Genomic DNA, 22288 nt, shown 5'->3' with positions numbered 1-22288 from the left:
TAGCAAAGTTGTTGTAAAAATGTGGATGAAACATGCAAGTTATATCCCTCAAGACGTAACACTGGCTTTCAGATGCCTGGCAGAAGACAGTCAGACCTTTTTTTTTTTTCTTCCCCACCAGCTTATGGTACAAGCAGGTCTGGGAGCACACACAGAGAACAGGCACCCCTGCGTGAGTACACCCATAATTATAACTTCAAACTGCCTTACCCCGACTCTCCTGTGGAAGTGTTAGCAGGAACCCTCCCTCTCGCTGCTGTGTGACCTCTGCCTACTGTCTGTAGCGATATTTACTGTCATTATGGTCTCCCTCGCTCTGTAGGCTGGGTCCCAAAGTCTTTTCATATGTGGAATGTGTCAAGTAAATGGAAACTGATAGGGAGAGTAATTTAAGCATCCGGGAACCAAATTACCATTAAAACACTACCACACACAGGAACACATACTAATATCCTAAGGAACAATAGCCAATCTGAAAAACAATAGGTAATTTTCTTCTGTCTCCCACTCTTTTTATGGCTAATACTACCTGTCATAAGTAGCTATTAAAGAGCCCATACTGCAGCATGGAAGAGAGGAGGGGGAAACCCAAAATACACCACAAAACATTCTCCCTCAGATTCTGCCCATCAAAGGCAATTTAATCTCCAGCTGTCTACCACTTCAGAAATATCAAGTAAAATTGTGAAAATAGACTGCAAAATGCCTTTTTTGCCATTATACACACTACTGAGGGAAAACATTTTTGATGGGGTGACCTTTGCATCGAGCTGTGTTCATACTGAAATGCATTTCGCAGACCATGAAAAAAGCGTCTCCTTTTGACAGCTGAACTCAGTACATAAGAACTATTTAAGAGAAGCTGCTTTACAAACAGCAGGTGGCAGATGACAATTAGTTTTATTCTTCTATTATGGTACTGATGGGGGGAAAAAAATTATCGCCATTAGTCACAGTGTGCTTGATACGACAACAGAGGGACTGGGCTCTCTCTGCCTTCTTTCCCACATTTTATTTTCCCTGTGTATCTGCAGGCACAGCCTTTATTCCTTCGTACACACACACACACACTTATTCTTCAGTCTGTTCCCAATTTTGTCTCCTTTTGCTTTAATTCAGTCCTAAATATGTTAAATATTTAAATATGTTAAATGCAAATCTGGGCAACTTCCTGAACTGTGGAAGCGTTTTGTATTGGTCCTTGAAGATCAGGATAAAAAGTTGAATCCAAGAAAGATGGGGATTAAAGAGGAGGAGGAGAGGAAGAAAAGCAGCACAGGGAAGAGAGGGGACACAGAACAAATCCTCCATCAGCACGAGTCGCTCCCTCTGGTGCTTGAATTACACAAGATTAGTTTCTTTCAAAATGTCATCTGTGCCTCACCTCGATGCAGGGACCTTGCCAGAGCCCAGACCAGAGCTGTTTGCTGCCCTCAAGGGATCCTGGCGTTGCTGTTCCCACTCAGGGCCAGCAGTTTAGAGTTGAGCCAGCCCTCATGGCTGGGCAGAAGGGACACACAAGGGGCCAAGAAGCCACTGGTCTGGAGAGGGCAGCTGAAAAACAAGAGGTGACTCAGTGCCTGCAAAGCAACAGGAGCTCAGGACACCTGAAAACCCCAGCAGCCACCCTCCATGTCAGCTTTCCCCGGCCCCTCGGGAGGGGCTGGGCCAAACCAGGCACAGCTGTGGGCCTGCACCAGCTGGGGCAGGGCCGGCAGCCATGTGGGGTGGTCCCGGCCCGTGGGGAAGCGGGGCTGTGGCCGCCAGCAGCCCTGCCTGGCCAGGCCCTGGCAAAAGGGGGGATCCCCAGTAGCGTACCCCCACAGTGCTGCCCTCCCCAGAGCAGCCCCATCTCTGGGAGTGGCCCTACGTGCCAGGAACTGGCACAGGTGGCAGCCATGTGGCTTTTAAAGGGCTCAGTGAGCCAGGAGCGGAGCCACGCCAGCAGCCCGACCTCTTTCAAGAAACACAAGATCCTGAAACTCAGAGTCCAACGGTGATCACCGAGCTGAAAGAGGGAGAAATGGGACAGTGGGGCGCTTTCGGAAATGGGGCGACAAGCGCATAGGGCATCAACCTGACACTTGCGGGTGCTTGTGCCACGTGTACCACAGGAGGCCATTCCCTTCCCACGCGCATCGCGTTGCAGAAAACCACAGCCGACTGCTTTTGAAAGGGGACCGAGGGACAGGCAGAGCCTCCGTCCATGTCCAAGTGCCACTCGAGGAAGCACATACGTGCCTGGCCCATCTCTGAGACCACGGGTTAGGACAGGGCACCGGGAGAGCAGCTTGGCAAGGGGAGAGATCCCAAAGTGCGTGGGAGGGCAGCCCAGCACCTCCCAGCCTTGTTCCTCTGCATCAGGCCAAGATGGCCTGGGAGGGCAGCAGCCCCTGCCTTTGGGAACAGCAAACCTGGGCATTGCTTTGCCACCGAAAAGCCTGGCTTTGGACGCACCAGTTCCTACATGGGGATCCCCAAAACCCCACCTACATCTGCAGAGAGATGACCCCAGCCTGCCCCAGCTGACAGCCTTCGTCAGCTGCGCAAGCAGCACCCTGGGTCTAGAAACACCAGTGAAGCACAGCTGGGTCTTCCCATCTCCTCCCCTTCATTCCCAGTGAACCTCACCAGCAAGGACCCTGCTCCAAGATGGGGTCCTCACCAGCACCCGGTAAACCAGGAAAAGCTATGGCAATCACTTGTGTTCCTTGTTCGCCTAAGTACATGGTGAGTTTGTTCTGTGATGGACTGAATTTGAGAATGCTTCTTCAGTATCAGACAACGGGCTGGGCTGAGTATGCGGCATCTTTCTACTAAGAAAAGAACTAATTTCATCACACCATCTGCAGAAAAGTGACTGTTTTCCTCAGCTTAGCAGACACCACATAAGACCGATGGGGCAGAGGCCACAAGGGCTGCAGACTCACATTCAGCATGGGCCCGAGGGTGCTGTGTGAGACACCAGACAGTGACCCATGAAGAGAGACAAAGACATTTACTGAGCACATTCCCATCCAGGCAAGCAAGTAAACAAAAGGGCAAGCAAAACTAATAAAAAAAAAATCTTATAAAGAAGTTATTTGGCCATAAATGAACACCAGGGTGGCAGCATCAGATATGATGGTTCCCAGATATTTTTTTCTTCCCTGAAGGTCAGGCAGCCCTTTGACTAATAAAATTTGAGAACCATAGCTGTAAAGTCTATTCCTGCCTCTGTTCTTTGCCTGCAGAGAGAATATATGTGCATGAGTCTGTATTTCAGATAGCTGGGGCCAAGGATAACTCCAAAGATCTTCAAAAAGGATAAAAACATCCTTTGTCGTACAGCAGCTCCCAAACCATGATTTTGGTAGAAAATAGGCACAGTCATATGAAAAGCTACACACAGCATACAAAAGGCAACAAACAAAAGTATGTGAATTCAGGCAATGGTTGAATCATTTTAATATCAGCTGAAGCTTTGAAAATGTGATTAGCATATAGTTACAAGACATTTCTCCTTTGCATCTAAAAATACCATGCCAGCTCTGGAAGAGAGCAGCCACCAGCAGAGCAGGGGAGTTGCATAAGCCTCTGTGCGCCATTGTCTACAGGGAGCAAAAGGGCCCCAGGTGCTTTCTTGGAGTTGTGGGAAGTAGCAGATAGTTCACTGAGCAGTTTGATTTTTATGACACTTAGCATAACAAATCCATCAAGGTCAGTCTGAAATAGTCACAAGACATAGGTATTCACACCATATATTGGCATCCTTTGATAAAACGCTGTGCATCTCCTATAGCATTTAAAAAGTGATACCTATTTTTAAATGAAGGTCTCCAAATGACTGTTTAAAACCTGAAGTGGGAAACAACATTTAGAGCCCAGTTTTGTGGCTCTGATTTACATGAGACCGTGCTCCTCCCATATAGCAGGGATAATAAGGAACTCCATGGGCTGCTCCCAACTCAGTTCAGCTGGCAGCGCTGCCTCTCTGAGCCGTCGCAGCCTGGCGGGGTTTGGATCTGTGCCAGTGGAAATCTTCCCTTCAATTGTTCGAGCTTTGTATGAGGACTGACTTGCACAGACCTTTAAATGTGAGCTTCAGCGAGATTTGCTGAGGAAGGCCAGTTCAGCACATACTGTCCATTAAAGGTCAGCAGTTTGGGGATGAGCTTCACCAAGCAGGAGCAGACACTGGCCAGGATCAGCCATTATCCTTCAGACAGACCACAAATTACTTTATCCTTCAGATTGGGTGCTAAAAGCAAGGACCTGAATGTCTCCTAGACTGCGAGGGACACTTGAAACCTGGATCTTTCTCAAGTCTAGGCAGGGACTCTTTCCCCCTGTTCCTTCATGGCTGAGCGCTGGCACGGCACCGGCCCCGCTGCAACCCCATGCTCAGCCCGGTTCCCCACACCCTCATGTGCTTCCCATATAATCTCAGTTGTTGTTCTAGGCAGACGGCTCTGTTTTTACTTAAGGCAATTCTATGCCTTTCATTGTGTTTTTAATTTTCATTTCACCAAGATTCACTCCCACAACCGTGCTTTCTAGCTTCTTCCAGCTTTTGTATTTTATTTTTACTGCTGGAGTCAGAGATGATTATCTCCAAGAAAGAGATTTCAGCTGCATTATGTTGATGGTAAGTGCTGTTTTTCTTGCCCTGTTTGATTTTCCATGCAAGATGCTTTTCATATAGCTTTAAGTGTTTTATTATTTGCAAATTGGTTGCCACGTCTTCAAGTTTCCCTTTCCCTGCTGTGGAAAGTGCCAGCATTGCTGTAAGGAGGGGACTGCAGCCTCTGGCAGGCCCGAAGAAGCAATCGGTTGAACCTTGGAGAGGACCACAGAAACCTCCCACAAATGCAGGCTGCTCTGGGGCACCATGACCTCCCTCGGTGGTACCACGGTGTCTTCGAGCACCTCTGTCTGCGTGCCCCAGGCAGCAGGGACCTTCCTGTGCCAGGGCACGGCTCGCTGAAAGACAGCAATGGGATTGCAGGCTTCCCAGCAGCCAGCACATTCGGGTACCGGTACACAAGCAGTGACACCTCCATCCTTGACAGCACATTCTCCAGAGTGACATGGAGATCCTCAAACCATCACTTCTGCTGCCGGCGCTGGGAGATGCCCAGGCAGGAGGGAAGCACTGCTGAAGTCCAGGACTAAAGACAGATCCTGATGCCACCCAAAGTCGGTACAAGCTGAACCTGGCCAAGACTGTCCTTCTAAAACATCATCTTCTCCATGACAGGAGGCTTCTGAAGATGCCACATGAATCTCCAACCATGACTAAGGTCTCCAGAGAAGCACCTTCCTCCTCCTTTCAGGCAGAGGAGATATGCCCTCCCCAGCCTCTCCAGCAGTGCAGTTAGCCTTCCCCACGTTTCCTTCCCGGCGCTGTTGCTGCCTGCGCGTGCTTCGGACCACCAGTTCTCAGCTGCTTCTTCAGCTACCTTTCACAGGTCCACAACAGCCTGGCTGGTCCTATGCACATATTACATGGGGCCTGGCAATGCCATAAGCTCACTTACATCATTTATTGCGCTAGCACCCAAAGCTAGAGGAGCAGACAACAGTGTAAGAGAAGGCAAGAGCATTAAAAGTGTCCCCACATTGTCACAGGTCACCAGCAGCCACAAAAGGTCCAACAAGGTCCTTGTCCCCTCAGCTGGCCATGCTGCCCATGCCCTACAGGGGACACTTGTCTGACTTCAGCCAAGTCAGTGCTGTAACCTCAGCATCTGAGTTTTTTCCTGCCTGCCTACTTGTCAGGTCCCTTTATTGACATAAACTACCTGCTCATCTCTCAGCTCTGCGATACCTCCCAGCATGCTGAAAACCAGCAGGTCTGTGCCCGTACAAGACCCTCACACCATACAACATCCCATAGGCTTGTGAAATAATATATAGTCAGGGCAATACAATAGAGCAAGCACAACTGCAAGCTACTGCTGCCTCAGCATTTTTATTTTCAATCAAGGCAGCATTTTTTATTTTTTGTAATAGTTTTTCCCCCTTTGGCATTTTCATTAGAAGACCGACAGGAAAAAAAAGCCCTCAACAGTCCCTGAGTGAAAGTTATAAGCAGCCTGACACCTGGTAATGAGATATTTCAAGCTATGGCCTGGCACTTTTATGGTATTTCTAAACCAAGCACTCAATCAAGCGAACTTAGAAAGAATGGAAAGTTTGTTACTCCCAGGCATATGTCTTAAGGTTTTTCATCTTACATTTCAGCAATGGAAGAACACAGTACAAATAAGGCAGGCAAATACCTGGCAAGTAAATACTTTTGCCACAGTATAACTATTCCCCTCAACAAAAAGGCTTCCAAGATGGCTCCTGAGACAGTACTCAGCATTCACAGCTGACCTGAGAAGCTCTTGGCTCCTCATTTGAAATGCCTCATGATTTTTCTTAAGGAAACAGCGCTCAGACAGTCCCTTTGTCGGTCCACCCCGGTGTCTTCCCTTCCCTTCCCCAAGCAGCTCTGCACTCCACCAGCCAGTTTCACTCAAAGTTTAAACAGGACAGTAAAGGTCCAAGATCGTCCATTTCCACATGTTCTTAGATTAAAATGCATGCAGAAGAGATGAGAAATCTTACTGCTGTTGCAAAGCAACAACTCAAAGACGACACCTACTGAACCACTCGAGTGCTAAGAGATTTGTCCAGAAGCTGTTGCAAGGGGGCCCTTCGCCCCGCGCTGGCTGGCAGCCAGCGTCTGCCCAGCACACAGACCCTCAGCAAAGCTTTCCCTCCCTCCCTCGCTCCAGAAACTTGGGGAAGAAATGGCAATCATAGTGGGAAGCTGGTCAATGCTTTTAAAATTACTGCAGGCTCTTGCTCTCTAAGGGCAAGAAACCCCAAACCCTGTGAAATGAGAAGGGGCAGGGCAGCAGCGGGGCTGCCAGACCCACACACAGCCAGCATGACCGAGCAGGCTCTGGGCAAGTGAGCAGCAAGCACCTCCCTGCAGAGCCTGCGCCACCACTCCCAGATAAGAGCACCAGGTATGGGGGCACCTGAAAGCACCCGGTACACAAGCACAGAAAAGCAAGACAAGAATAAGATGAGCAGGTTCCCATCAGCAGAAAGGTAGGTAACCTGCATATTCAAGCAACCAACCTTATCTCCATCGCCAATCTCCACTTGGAGCACCCAACTCCTCAGAAGACAATAAAGCTTTCACCCAGCCACCCACACATCTGCGATTACATTCCTGTGAGATAACCGGGATGTTTCCGCTCCCCTCCCACTCCAGCCACAGCTCAAGTTAAGGCTGTTGGCTGCGGCCAGGCTGCCAGGAGTCCCAGGGGGGCTGGCAAGGGGTGTCTCGCCCTCGTAGAAGCTCTGCAGCACCCAAAAGCAGAGCAGAGCCACCATGGGCAGGCAACTGTCAGGCATGGAGACGGAAGAGAAGAGCCAGCCTCTTGTACTGTTGTCTCACTTGTCTCCTATTTGACACAAGGAAGGGAAGGTTTTCCTAAAGCACAGCCATGCTTAGGCCACTCGCTCTTCTCTCACAACAAATGATGCCATCCACACGTTGGTGCTAATTGCAGAGACAGGAAAATCATCTGCATTCTGCCCATAACAATCCATTGTTATTTTTACGCACACACACACAGACATGAGTAAAGAACCCTTCTCATATCAAGCTGTGCTATTATGCTAACTACAGAGAAATAAATATGCCACACTGTAGCTAATAAGTGTCATTCACATCAGTATTTATTCCAAACATGTTTCCCCCATCACGTCTGCTCTGCCTGGAACTGCTCATCACTAAAGAGGAGACCTTTATTTCTAGTGATTTAAGCAGACAGGACAGAGTTAGCAATTAAAGCACACTTTTATACAGTTTAATTCTTTTTTATTTCCGCTATCAGGGAGTGTTATCTGCTATCACTGTATCTTTCTATTTCTGGAGCCGCCACCTACCAGCACTGGGTTTGTATTTCGCCGATTTGCAAGATGAATTCTCCCACCTGGGCATGGGAACAGGGCTGACTCCTGACGTGCAATGGGCTTGTGGTTCTCAGCCCCATGCCCTGCACCGTAGGACTGGGTCTCTATCAGGAAAATGGGCTCAGAGTCATTTTTACTCAAGCTCTGATACATTCCTGCACTGCCGACTCCAGCTCCCTGCCACCCCGCATGCATTTCGCTCTCGCCCGGTGCCTGCCATTAGATGATGCCCGCTGCTCCCGGAGCTGCTCCAGCACTCCCACGGCCACGCCAGGAGCTGCCGGCAGCTGAGCACAGATCCAGGCACCTCTGGTTATTCCCTTGAGGGATTATTTCTTTGCTCATCAAAGGCTGGCAAAGACTGAATGTCATTCAAGAAAAGAATTTCAGAGCTAAAAATAGTCTCCTGATTTTTGCTTCCCTCCCAGAGCAGATGTCTGCCTGGCAGGTAGCAGATGAATTTAGTGGTCCTACCACGCACATCTCATCTTTCGTCTGACGATGCTTCACAAACACAGTAAGCAAGGCATCACACCAAACTCAGAAACTCCCGCTACCTGGGCTGAACTATAACTATTTGTCATGTTAAACTGAAAATAGAACCGAGTCAGAAATCCTCCACCGGTCGTGGAAAACAAGCAAGGCTTTGACTTCTGCCCAAGAGGGACAGATCCACCTGCCCATCCACACCACAGCAACCACAGGTGTCCTCACAAACACAAGCGTTGTGTACAGTCGGCCCCAGGACCCACAGCCTGCCCGAGTGAGGTAAAAATGGTTTCAAATCTGAGGAGCGCAGATGCTTAACTGAGGGGCTAATGTTGCCCCTAAGGAATGAATCCCGAGGACTGAACAAGGGCCAGCGCTAATTACCAGCCCACGCAGACTTGTGGATTATATGTCGAGGATCCTGTTATGCAAGAATACAGCTGGGCATGTTATTGCAAGCGAGGAGACAAGCATCCATGTGAATTGCAGAGGTGTAGGGAGAAAAGGAAAAAAAAATCCTTTCATTTTCCCCTTGACTTTTTTCATTCTTATGAATGAAAATCAAAGGCTTGATTTGTAAAGATACTAAAAACCTAAAGTTCTCATTGATGTTCCTGGACTTTGCTTTTTAAAACTGCACAAAACAGTGGACCAAACACCAATTAGGCTCCATCCGTAGAGCTAATGAGACTGGGAAAGTACCCCAGAGGTGGGTTTCAGCAGCAGCTTTTCTTTTAACCTCACACATCACCTGCTTTTCTCCTCCTGCTCCCAGATATAATCCTTGCTCCTTCCTGCTTACAGCCTGGTCCAGCTGAAAGCCCAATTTACTTGCATCAGTGGAAGACAACAAGAATGGCTATGCCACGTTTCTTCCCCACAATAGAAGGGGCAAGTCCCACTCTAATCTAGCTGGGGAGGTGAAGATGGAGGGGTGTTGCACATACACATTTCTATCCAAGATCACATATCAAGTGTTTTGCTACTCCTGCCTTTTTCATATTTTCCTATATTAGGGCAAGAGAGACCTCTAGAGATCACAGGCAGGGGATTGCAAGCTTCTGGAAAAAAGAGTTTTCTGTAGAATGGGTAGCATGATGTGTTTACAGAGTGGGAACAATAAATAAAATGAATGAAATATTAAACAAATCAACGCCTGGTTACAAATTATGAAGACCCAAGAGGGAACAGCAATGGATTACAGAGTAGCAGGAACGCTCTCCATTTCCATGGCTTGCCCTCACACAACACTACCCCCAAACTGTGAAGAAAAGCACCTCCTTGGCAGACAGAAAGTTTGGGGTGGGTCACATACCCTGCTAGGGCACCCTGTCTAAAAGCAGACAATGCTACAGGAATGCATACGCAATGATTAAGTGCAGCACTAGCAGATAAAACCCTCAATAAAACCTAACTAAGCTAGACCTGGAACTTGAATCCTGCCCTTTTAATCCTAAAGCAAAGGCCCACGTCGATCCCATCAGCACAATTGCACCAACAGCACCACTATTCTCAACTCAGTCACAAGACTGATGAGATGGGGTGTCCTGAGGATCAGGAAAATTACAGCCCAGAACAGGTAGAACAAGCTACCCATTTCATTAAAATATGCAGCTGACCCATTTGCTTTTATAGACCATTCGGCATCCACTTTTACAATGCTTTATGTCACTGTAAAAAGTGTAAGTGGTGGTTGCTGGGTGTTTTCAGCTGGCTGATCTCAAGCATTCTGCTGCATTATGCTGTTGCACAGCACTAAAATTTGATCAACTACAACTGCACAATGATTACTGCCCTGATGCCAACCCAAGAACAAAATACATGTCCCCAGAGGTTTTGCTTAGACAGTTGAGTGTCACAACCAGCGTATGAAGGAGGTTGAACGGGGTTGCAGGACACATAACGCAGTTGTAGCAGTCAGCTACATTTAGGCTACTGAAGAAAGCAGACATGAATTTGATTACCTTGTTAGACTGAGGCTTGTCACCAGCACATCAGAGATTTTGCAAAAGGTGTTTTAACTTGCTTGCTGGGAGTAATCGTCATAGCTTTGCTCCGCTTGTAAAGGCAGCTTCACCACTAGCATGCCCTCCTGTTCTTGTTTGCTCCCTCACGCCTGGAAAGAACTAAATGGGTGAAATTCAACAGGAATGACGTCTGGGGCCTTTGTTATACCAAGGTCAGGGAAGATAACCGAGAGGCTCTTCTGGACTTACTTCCCAACTCAGATTTTAGAAGGTAGAACAGTTGTCTTAGGGACACAAGTATTATTTTCCCCACTTTTACTTTGTATATATTTTTTGGCCTGCAGTTTTTCTTCACGCACCTTCAGCAAGTGAAACTCTGGCTGGAACATGCATCAGGTGATTAAGGACATCCATTTCTCTGCTTAAGGAAAACTAGCACACCAAGGAGAGTCAGCATGCTGAAGCATCAGCACCCAGCTGAAACCTGTGTTACACCGATGAGCACAACTAAAATACTGTCATATCACAAGTATCACATTTTACCAGGTTGTAATTTAGTTGTTAATCAAGTATCTGCCCATCCTTTCATTCTGGGTACTGCGTGAGAGAAGATCCAGTCGGTACTTGCCCTGTGCATCACAGCGCCCCAATGGTACAGATTTTAATTCGTGCTCCCTATACAAATGTGTATAGATTCAAGTTAGCAGCCACGCACTGAGTAGGAACCACTTGGTGGCTGCTAAACCCAGTGCAGTCAGATCAAGAATGCCAGGACAGCTTTTGAAACCATGGGTAACCACTAGGTAATGGTGGATACCAGGACTACCTGATTACATTAAAAGCGGTCCTAGCAGAGGTCAAAGCTCTCATTACCTTCACAGAACCACAATATTTCTTTGTACATGTTCTCCTCTGTTTCTAGTGCTTTTATGAGATTATTCTTACATATCTCATCTAATAAACCAGACTGGATCAACTTAAAACTAAGTGGGAAGTTTTATGCCTTCAGACATCCTCATTCGCTTCATCTGAAAAGAGCAGGAGAAGGTCAATGGAATTTATCTTTTTTCCCCAGCAGAAGATGCACCTTTGCATATCAATCAATAAAGCTTACCCAGTTATTCTTGTCACTTGCTATGTCAGCATTTCTCTCTTTGTAAAAATATTTGTAAACAAAACCAAATTAACCCAGGTCATGAGCTGGTAATCAAAATACAATGTACCAGGGCAAGGAGATGGTGAACAGCAGGAGAATTAAGAGAAAAATAGATAATTCTCTTCTAAAATAGAACTGCATGAATACAATGGCAGCACTCGAGCAAAGAAAGCATCAGAGGCATGAGCAAGAACAGAGGCCACCAGCTTCTGAAACTCCTTGGCCCTACTAGAATAGTCCTCTGGACTAAACTGTGGTTAAATCCATCCAGATATTTACTGAGCACCTGATATTTGCATTAGTTGGCAGTAGAACACTGAACAATAGTCAGTCTTGTCTTAAATCTAAATTAGCTAAATAGCATTAGACAAAACACAAAAAAATCTCATCATTTGAGAGCATGTAATTTTTATTAAAAACCCTAAAATTTGTATTAAAAACCCTAAAACTGCTTTGGCAGTCCCAGATCCCCTAAATATAAATGTCTCCTATCTTCTATCATCAGCCTCATCTGCACATCTTGACATGCTCATCACCGTGCTCCCCATTCCTGCACCCTGCAGTCAGGGCCCCCACGCCAGCCACGAGCGACTTCTCATTCTTCCACTGCTGTGAAATAACTACTCAGTGCCAAATCCGCTGGGGCGAGTTCTAAAGCCTCACTCACCACTTCAAACCATTTTCTGAACATGAGCCGGCAGTGTGCCCAGGCGGCCAAGAAGGCCAATGGCATCCTGGCCTGTATCAGAAATAGTGTGGCCAGCAGGAGTAGGGAAGTGATCGTGCCCCTGTACTCGGCCCTGGTGAGGCCGCACCTCGAACACTGTGTTCAGTTTTGGGCCCCTCACTACAAGAAGGACGTTGAGGTGCTGGAGCGTGTCCAGAGAAGGGCAACGAGGCTGGTGAGGGGTCTGGAGAACAAGTCTTATGAGGAGCGGCTGAGGGAACTGGGGTTGTTTAGCCTGGAGAAAAGGAGGCTGAGGGGAGACCTCATCGCTCTCTACAACTACCTGAAAGGAGGTTGTAGCGAGGTGGGGGTCAGTCTCTTCTCCCAAGTAACTAGTGATAGGACGAGAGGAAACAGCCTCAAGTTGCAGCAGGGGAGGTTTAGTTTGGATATTAGGAAAAATTTCTTCACTGAAAGAGTTGTCAAGCATCGGAACAGGCTGCCCAGGGAAGTGGTTGAGTCCCCATCCCTGGAGGTATTTAAAAGACATGTAGATGAGGCACTTAGGGACATGGTTTAGTGGGCATGGTGGTGTTGGGATGATGGTTGGACTCGATGATCTTGGAGGTCTTTTCCAACCTTAATGATTCTATGATTCTTTCCCTGCTTTCTGCTGTACCACCACACACATCCTTGTCTGTCCTTGCTGGCTTTCATCTAGACTCCAGTAGGCGTGAAAGTCACTAAGATAACTGTTCAGAGATTGGAGATCAAGGTACAATTACTGCTTGCATTTCTGGTGCAAGTAATTGGCACATGAGTTTGAGAAACAAAACACACACTCCATTCAGGGCAACGGAGCTGATTGAATTACCTGTGGCAAAAAACAAACAAAAGGACGAGGAGGAGAAAGCGCGTTTCCAGTGAAGCCACTGCCATGCACCAGGCTTTTTACCCTGTTGCCGTATTTTGAAGATCCATACTTATGCTCACCTCCCGTATTATCTTAACTCAGGCTCTATTGCATCAAAGACTGAAAAAATTATCTTCGTGGACCAGAGTACAGGAGAAGTCAGGATATTTAGCTCTGCAGGAGGAGCAGGGAGACCAGCAGCAACGCCAAAGCCCTCTTGGGACTCCTCTCACACAGATCGCCCTCAGTCTCCAGCGATTCAAAGTTGGGTGCTGCCATCTGTTGACAACTTCCCACTGCAACAATAAATAGGTATTTCTCTTAACGCACGGCAGGCATTTGAACGTGTTTTATCCTGTTCTTAAACAATGGCATAAGGAGCAATGGCAATCGGCACCCAGAAGTACTGATCATGTATCTGACAGCAGAAGTGAGGCCAGGCTGTACCCCGCAGACAGGTCACCAACCCTCTCCCAGCTACTTCTGACTTAGTAGTTTTCACAACTCAAATGAAGTTCTGACCCCATTTTACCACCTGTGACTAGGACCACTGATGCTTACCTTCTTGTGATCAGCTGAGCTGATAAGAAGGGACTATAGGCAGTGCAGCATCACCATACACTGTCCATACCGTAATATGACTAGCCTCTCCACAGCACAACAGCCGGGCAAGCGGCCGTGCTCACACGGACCTAGGTGTTCAGATTTGGCCTAGCAACTAGAAGCAGACCTCCAGCCAAAAGGCCAGGACTTCTCCCTACATCGAGAAGGGTATGGAGGTGACACAATCACTTCCAGACTCGTTCAGTGTTAGACTGCAGGGTATCCAGGATAACACCAGGGGTAAAGCTTGATAATTCAGGGGTCTGCAGCACAGACGCTTTCCTCAGGTGTCACCCACCCTCCCAGTTTCTCCCACACGAAGGTCAACTGCCTCTGTCCCATAGGGGACTCCTCCATCATTAACGCCCCCCTCTGCTCCACAGGTACCAAACACCTTCTCTAAAGGTGTTTTTTTGCCTTGATTGCCAGTTGCAACCCGTACTGCACTTCCAGCTTTGTGCCATTTTCCCTCTCACCTCTCCCTATTAATCCTTTTATTACCTAAAATGAGTTAACTTTTACCTACAAACTGCTTTCCCGAGGCATATGCCCTCAGCTCACAAAACATCACCGAGGCTTAAAAAAATACCACTTTCAGATTTTAAACATGTCTGAGAATAAGAATTTCTGCAAACCCATTTAAAGCAGTTGTGTGGCAGGGCACGTCATAATCCTGCGTGTCAGCTCCCGAGGCCCACTTCAGAAGTTCCTTGGATCTCAGCCAGCAGCGATTGCCCAGGAGTAAAGCTCTCGTCAGTGAGGTGCAAGCTCAGAGATCACCTTATGAACTCGGATCAGCCTCACCAGCTTCCATGTGTGGTAAGCCAGTACGTAGCCACATTCGTTAGATACACTGTGGAAAAGGTGCATCTGCTGCTGCATGCTTCCCTCCAAGTCGTTCTTTTTACATTGGAGCTCTGATTTCCATTTAGTAATTCTACAAAAGTCATTGGGCTGGCTTGTGAAATAAATTAAGTCTATTCCCAGCTGGTCCGTCAATTGAGAATACCAGAAATTCTCTTACTTCAGAAGTCTCTGCGGTAGTAAAGGACGTACACAGGTAAACTCATTCAGAAAAACTCATGTGCGTGTCCTGTATAAAATTGGTTTAAAAGATGAATATCAAACTAGCAGGGAACTTGAAGCCATAGTAAATTCATCTAAAGGAAGCCTTAAAGTGTCACTGCCCTTCCATCAGGTATCAGAAACGTGTGTTCTATTCTAGACTGATAAAAATCAAAATTTTATAAAAAATAACAGTAGAACCTTGATATGACCTTCAGGGTTACTCTGAGCAAGAAATACAAAAGCTCGTCTATGTATCAGTGCTTAGTACTGCAGAATTATCTCCATTAAGGATAGAAAAAAAAAAGTGTAACAAAAGAGCTTGATTTGACAAGAAAAAAGGGGTCAAGACAGACTTCTTTTGACTTCGTAACTACTTTTTGAAATTCAGCGTACACATCTTTATCTTCAGCTAAGCAAGTTTGTTTCAAATCAAACTGAGAACCATACTGATCACATTTGAATGTTTTGATGCCATCTGCAGTCCATACTTTGTGACCATAACCAGCATGTGACTGAGACAAAACAGGTAAACTAGCCTTTTTTATTATTCCTCTGCTCTTCCCAGCCAAGCTGCAAGTCTCTTACGGGATGCTAGAGTACACCACCAGAACACTTACTGTAAGCACTCTTTCACAGCTCTGTTGCTAGCTTCTTGTTCCTCGGAGAAGAGCCACCACTTTAGGCGAGACTGTGCTGCCCGTCTACAAAGAGTTAAGACCTGTTTGCTTAGCAGTAAGTATCACCTTCTCCTTTTCTCCACAGAAAGTAACAGATTGAACTGAAACAGGTTACATAAAGACTTTGTGCCTGAAGACAGTCACCTCCATCCCAACGCTCTCTGAAAAGCTTTGCGATGAAGTATCACCTTCAAGGCACAATACGTCTAACTCAAGCAACTGTACATATCAAGCATCAGGACGTACCACCAAGAAGGAAAATTGTTTCCAACTGTTTATATCAGGAGAACCACAAATTCAACAGCTGTTTTAAAGCGTGTTGAAACAGGCTTGCTACATTTCAATAGGCTCCTTCCTAATAAAGACTCCAAACAAATCGAAGTAAGGCAAGGCATTTCCAACTGCTGTTACACGACAATGCAATCAGCCCAGAAGCTTGCTTCCCATTCTCTACCATCTGCAAGTAGCTCTTCAGCTGTAGTCACCGGCTCTGTGTACTGCTTTGAAAGAAATGTTGACTTTTCTCTATCAAGTACATTATGCTGCCACACATCAGATGCCTGAAACAAAGACCAACAGCTCATTCAATACTAAACATTATCCTTATTTCCTCGCTCTAAAAACTTAAAGAAATCCCTAACGGTTACGTCTTCATGGCAACATGCAAAGCAGCTGCACAGCAACTACCTACCCAAAACTCTGATGTTTCGAAGGACTTTCAATGTAGAAATTTGAAGAAAAAAAAAATTATTCACCTCTCTACCTCAGTTACTCCTTACACTGCAAGATGTGGAACAAGTTTGTGATCCGAAATCAAACTTCAACCATCTTAATTATTCCACAATCCCACATCTCGTAACTTTTCAAACCATAAACAGGAAATACCTGCTGGCAAGGCACCTTCTATTATTCAGCCAAAAGGTGAAACTATGGAGTCACACAGATGTAACTATGGAGACACGTGTATCCAACACCTAAGAGGCGATCCCACTGCACAATAGCCGAGTATGTAGTTTAACATCAGAGTTCCCCTGCTGAAGCTATTCTGTATAGTGACCTGTAACTGTCATTCAAGTGGTAACTATTAAAAGTATGTTATATCATTAACGGAAATAAAAGTTGTGATCAGGGATGGTGGGGAACCCAAACGTCGTTTGAAGTAAAGTTGGAACTTAAGCACTATTGAAGAGCTGTCTGTTACAAGCATTATCACAGGGAGTGTTCGAAGTCATTAAAATACCGACTGGAAACACCAGAGTCCATTTGAACAATTTATTAGTATCCTCTTTTTTTACAAGTTTTAGAAAAAGAATCCCAGGATTTTGCCTCCCGTGTGTTTTCGCCTAGCCTCCTCATGGTCCATGATGCCAGCTGAGGTTGTCAGTACAATGTACCTGTTAAGAAAGAACAAATGTTCAGTTTATCGTAAGTTTTGTTCTATGCTCGTGCAGAGTTGACAGCACTACCTTCATTTCTGGATTACACGAGTAAGATATGTTTCTGTAAGAATGGGCCTAACGGAAGTAAGATCAGGTTATCAGACAATGAAAAAAACTCCTCTCACAAGTACGACTCTGCAGCACACAAAGGACATTTATAGGCTTCTGTTCTCCAAATATTTGCCTAAGTCTCAGCAAGTTGTTTTCTTGCGCATTCCCACCATCAAGTCAGTCCAGCTGTTGCAGCAGCAGCAACTTGATAGTCTCTAGCAAAGTCTGCTTCTATTTTAAGCAGACGTTTTTCTTCAGAGCAGGTAGAGTTGCCAGGGTGCCAGACAGCTCCTCAGCTCCGAGCGCTTTGTCTCTCAGTGTTTTGAACACCGTGCACTGATGCAGATGAGGATCTGGACTGACAACTGAAGCAGCCTTAGTCATTGCTAATGCCAACATTTGCGTTATCAGCATACTTCATCCACGTAGCTTCGTGTCTGAGAACCTCCTGTCCCACCACTCTATAAATAGTCTTAAAAATCTCAGTATGACAACACATACTAGTAAGCTATATAGGTACAGCTAAAGCAAACGGCTTATCTCTGGAGCTTTAAGAACAGAAATGACAAGGACCCGTTAATCCTGCCTTTGACAGGGCAGACTGGCTGAGCCTCTGAAGACTCTTCTAGCTCTGTCATCCTGGAGCACCGAGATTTATTACTCCTGACTCAGTGAATTTTGGGAAGGAAAAATACACTGCGTAATAGTAAGATTTTCTATGTAGTGGACATTTGTTTAACAGAGGCTTCGAGTCTCTCATCGCTTAATATCTAATCAATTTATACACAATCAGGAAGTTTACATTAAAGTAGTATGACCTACTTCCATTGACCTGGTAACTTACACGACTCCTCCCCCATCTATAAACGGCCATTAATAAAGTTAAAACGAGTAAGAGGAAAGTCCTATCTTCCCAGTAAACTGTAGAAATGGTGAAACCAGGATTTACTAAAGCCAAGCAAAAATAGGTCCTTGCTTAGCAGTGCCCCCTTAAACTGGTTAAAAAGAGCATTTATATGGAAGATGGATTTTTAGACTGGTATCTATCTCCAGACTGATCAGAGAGGGAAGGTGTCAGGAGAGTCTAACTTGGGCAGTATGAAAGCATAATAAAAACCCCCACATTTTCACATACGACAAGGATTTAACTCTTCTCCGTACTTACCCAAACTGACGTGAAGGCAGTAGGTTGTTCTGCCACTTTTCCAAATCCTTCAGCTGAACATCAAATCTGGGACTGATTACACCACACTATAAAACAGAATTCCATTACAAACTGAAGAACTTTATAAACTGGATTTGCACACTTGTCATTCCAATTCACTGCATGAAGGAATTTAACAACTGCAATTCAAGTATTTTTGGGAACAAAAGATTAGAGTACCAAGAAGCACGCTCCATTACCCATAACATGAAACAGCGCTTCCTCTCAGGTAAGTTGAGACTCTCACACAGCTATTCAGCTGTTATTTTCTTAGCCTTGCCTCTTCCTCCTCACTTAAACAGAGTCACTTACACTGCTGCTGAAGCTAAACTAACAAATCAATGGCTAGACCTGGGAGAGCACAAAAGCATACTATAAACCACTGAAGATTATTAAGCATCCTGTATCATCAAAAATCCTGCTATTACTCAAGGATAATCTACTTCTAATCATCACACATAGTCAGCAAAAAATACCTGTAGATTTTAAACAGGGAGAAATTAACGTGCATAAAAGTTATTGAAGTTTTCAAGTTAATTGTATACTGACCGTGACCCCTACTACCACCAATTATCTTAATAAATATCCAAGAGCAAAACAGAAGCACACCTTCCTGCAGCGATGGGTATTTTTCTGTACCAAACAGCTGTTCCCTTATTGCAACTATTGAGAGAAACATTATATCCAGCTGCACCCAGGAAGTTCTGTTACAAAATCATCCCAGAAGAGTTCAAGGAACACTGTACTCAAACCCGACATACATTATTTTTATTACAGACACGTAACACTAGTAATTTGGGTGGTGCCAGAATTCTCTGCCTACTACACTCAAGCCATTTTCAGCTGCAATATTCGTTCATTGTGGAGACAGCCCCCAACATACTGTGACCAAGTAATTTTTTTACTTCTTTACTAAAGAGCCACCTCTCACTTGAATAGCTTAATTGGAAACAACGATGCACAGCAAGTTGGCACAGAACTAGACAGCTCAATATTTTGAGACAAAAGCATTTAAAAAATTTCCAAAACACACATGAATACTTCACATGCCCCAGGAACTGAAAAAGCATTAATTAACATAACATTCAACTTTCCCTCAGCTGCAAGCAAAGCCCATCTAGCAGCAGGAGAAAGGCTTGTCTTTTCAACATTTACAGGTACTAAACATCAACTGGAAAGCAACTCAGCTCCTATCTCTTAAGACAAGTCTTCTAGACAGCTTAATCATCAAAGAAAACTGAGGAATGACTAGGTAGCCAGAAAGCCTTTAAAGAGAGAGAAGCACACAGCACTTGCAAGCAGACTTCCCTGAAAGTGTCTTACATATTCGGAGTTTAAAAGAAATTTAATTAGTCAACCATACCATTATGAATCTAGAAAAATTAACAAGCATTTGGTAACCACTGATAATACGCATATCACTCTCATTTACCTGGATTCAATAAACACCACCTTCTTTACAAGTAATTCTTTCAGAACTGGAGCAGGCAAACTTTAAAAAAAAAAGTTTCATTTAAACACCTTCCTAGAGAACTGAATTCAGGAAGACACATCCTACCTTGTTGAGCCTGCCTGTGAGATTGACAACAATCTTCCCAGCTCTGTGATCATCAATTATCTCAAATTCACCAATGTAACCTACAAAAGATTAGCAAACAGACAAATCAAATACATAATACTTAGCTACATTAATACAACTCAATCAACTATGCTGTACAAAACTAGTTCAAGCATCTTGATTTACTTTTAGTCAAAAAGCACCTTAACACAACAGCATCCACGGAAACCATGAACGAGAAAAAAGTCAGCGCTGTGCACTCTAGACTTACCGTGCTTCATCATCACAGTTAAAAACCGGACGATTACTTTGGAGCACGGCCTAATGAGAACTTGGCGTTTCCCACGTTTCTCTGCATTGTTGATGCTTTTGAGAGCATCGGCTAGAACATTCATGCGCACCATGGTGCCTGCAGGGAAGAGGAGAGGCAGTTACGCACACCAGCTTTTCAGCACAGAAACACTGAGCAATGCATTTTAAGGCTAATTTTAGACCTAAAAGATCTAAGATGGACAGAAAGTTCCGTTAAACCTTAAAAAGCCTTCTTAGGCTAAAAAGCAGATGAAATCGCATACTCAGGGATGCTCAAGAGGATTCACAACTATCATGACAAGTTAGGGAACCTGACACACACATTTAAACTTGGCTTTATCAACATGCACACACAAAAATTTAAAACCCACCATCTAGACAACATGTCATCAGTATGACACCTTCCCCAGGTGAATAGTTTCGGACTTCAAAACCCAATTATGCAGCATTAGCCCTGTTCAAAAACTACGTGGCCGTACGTGGTATTAAATACCACAGATGCCTCTCGGCTTGCTGACCTGGAAAAAAATTGCAGGATGCAAGGGCAACACAGCACTCCGAAAAGGAAACCGGACATCAACTCTTGCATTCTCGTGATAAAGGCAAGAGCACCCGGACTACCGCAAAGCACGACATGACTTGGTACTGTCGCCCCACGTACTAACGGGGCCAGTGCACCGCCAGAACCAGCCAGGAAAGTGCTCCTGCCTGGGCCACAGGGCCATTCCCGAGACGGCCGGCTCCTGCGGCACACGGGGGCTTTTACCACTTAGGCAGGGACCCCCAAACGAGCAGGCCTGGCTAATTCCTGCCCACGGGGCGAGTGCAGCCCGCCCCCCCGCCCCGAGGGCCGCCTCCTCTCCCCCGGGTGGCCCAGCCCACCGCCCGCTCCCCAAGCCCTCCGCTACCTCCTCCCGGGCCTCGCCGCGCGATTCTCACTCCCCGAAATCCACAGCCTCCGCCGCCCGGCTCCCCCGAGCCCTGCCCAGCCCAGCCTCCCGCAGCACCAGCACCGGCCCGGGCCCGGCTGCCGTGCCAGCCCCCGCCCTCGGCTCCCGCCCCGCATCTCTGCGTAGAGCGGAGCCACGGGCAGGAGGGCGCTCCCCCCCGCCCTCCGCTCCAGAGGCTCCAGAGAGCGCTAGGGGCGACGCCGGCGGCTCAAAACGGGCCGGGCCGGTCGGGCGCACCCTCGCGGCCCCGGCGAGGCGGGCGGAGGCGGCCGCGGGGCCCGGATGGGGCCGGGAGGCGGCGGATGGCAGCCGGGACCCAGCGATACCCCCCACTCACCGGCGGAGCAAGATGGCGGAAAAGGAAGAGGCCGGGCGCCCGCGCGGGATTATGGGAGGGCCATGGGCGCAGGGTGGCGCGCGGCGCCCCGCGAGATCTCGCGAGACTCGCCGTCCCAGTCGGGAGGCGCCGCGCGCCAGGCCTGGTCATCCCCATTGGCCGAGAGGCGCCCATCGCACTTCCGGAGCGACGCTCCTGCCCGGGTTCCTATAGCAACCAGAACGCTTCGCAACGGGCGGGGGTACGGCCGGGCGGGAGGGCCAAAAAGCGGGCGGCCCCGGCGCTGAGCGGCGCGCGCTCCCCAGAGCCGGCGGGAGGGAGCTCGCTGCCCTCAGCTGCCCCGACAGGAACCGCGCCCCGGGAGAACGAGGCGCCCGACGGCGGGGGGACCAAACCGAACCAGCCCCAAACCGACCGAAAAACCACCCCAGCCGACAACAAAATAGACGGTACCGTGGCTGCCGTTCTGCAGTTTTCCCCTCCTGGTTTTTTTTTCCCACAAGACAGAACACAACAGAGGAATTCCTAGCATATTTGATTTTCACTGAAGTTTTAACGGCACAGCTACTCCCTACTGCGAGGAGTTTCACCAGGAAGCTGAAGGCCTGAGGTGAACAAAGCTGCACCCTGTGGATGGGTTGTGTTTCTACCGAATTTTAACTTAAAACGGGAGCACGGCTCTCCGTACTGTAACAGCAAACGTACAGCGCTCTAAGCTAGTGTTAACGTGGGGGTAGAGGGGCTGCCACCATCTCTCCCGAAGGCAGCTCTGCGACACTGTGCCGTGACACCGCTTGCCTTTTTATACCCAGGATTCCTTCCAGCGACAGTCTGTGCCAGTGAAGTAGAGCATTTTCTAAATAACGGTTTCAAGATTGCACTGTAACGCCTCCCCGCAGTTCAGATCTATCAAAAGTTTTACAGACTGGGTCTGATGT

The 22288-nt window shown here is 46.9% G+C and overlaps 1 protein-coding gene across 1 annotated transcript; it reads right to left on the bottom strand.

Annotated features, from left to right (window-relative positions):
* Nucleotides 1–16757: 16757 nt before the first annotated feature.
* On the bottom strand, nucleotides 16758–21429 carry RPS15A (ribosomal protein S15a). The gene is made up of 5 exons (XM_076350959.1): nucleotides 21351–21429; nucleotides 20023–20160; nucleotides 19752–19831; nucleotides 18155–18240; nucleotides 16758–16893 (listed from the first exon to the last, which is right to left on the bottom strand). Exons 2-5 carry the CDS (start codon nucleotides 20153–20155, stop codon nucleotides 16800–16802), a joined length of 393 nt encoding a protein of 130 aa, XP_076207074.1. The 5' UTR covers nucleotides 20156–20160; nucleotides 21351–21429; the 3' UTR covers nucleotides 16758–16799.
* Between the last annotated feature and the right edge of the window lie 859 nt (nucleotides 21430–22288).

This window comes from Aptenodytes patagonicus, chromosome 13 (genome assembly GCF_965638725.1).
Source record: "Aptenodytes patagonicus chromosome 13, bAptPat1.pri.cur, whole genome shotgun sequence".
Classification (NCBI taxonomy): Eukaryota; Metazoa; Chordata; class Aves; order Sphenisciformes; family Spheniscidae; genus Aptenodytes; species Aptenodytes patagonicus.
This window is presented reverse-complemented; position numbering and strand designations above follow the sequence as displayed.

Excerpts from the sequence above, each read along its gene's own strand:
- RPS15A (XM_076350959.1), bottom strand. The coding sequence starts at position 20,155 with ATGGTGCGCATGAATGTTCTAGCCGATGCTCTCAAAAGCATCAACAAT. Across the intron at positions 19,832-20,022 it reads AACTGTGATGATGAAGCACG|GTTACATTGGTGAATTTGAG; the intron begins GTAAGTCTAGAG and ends AATCTTTTGTAG. Across the intron at positions 18,241-19,751 it reads TCACAGGCAGGCTCAACAAG|TGTGGTGTAATCAGTCCCAG; the intron begins GTAGGATGTGTC and ends TCTGTTTTATAG.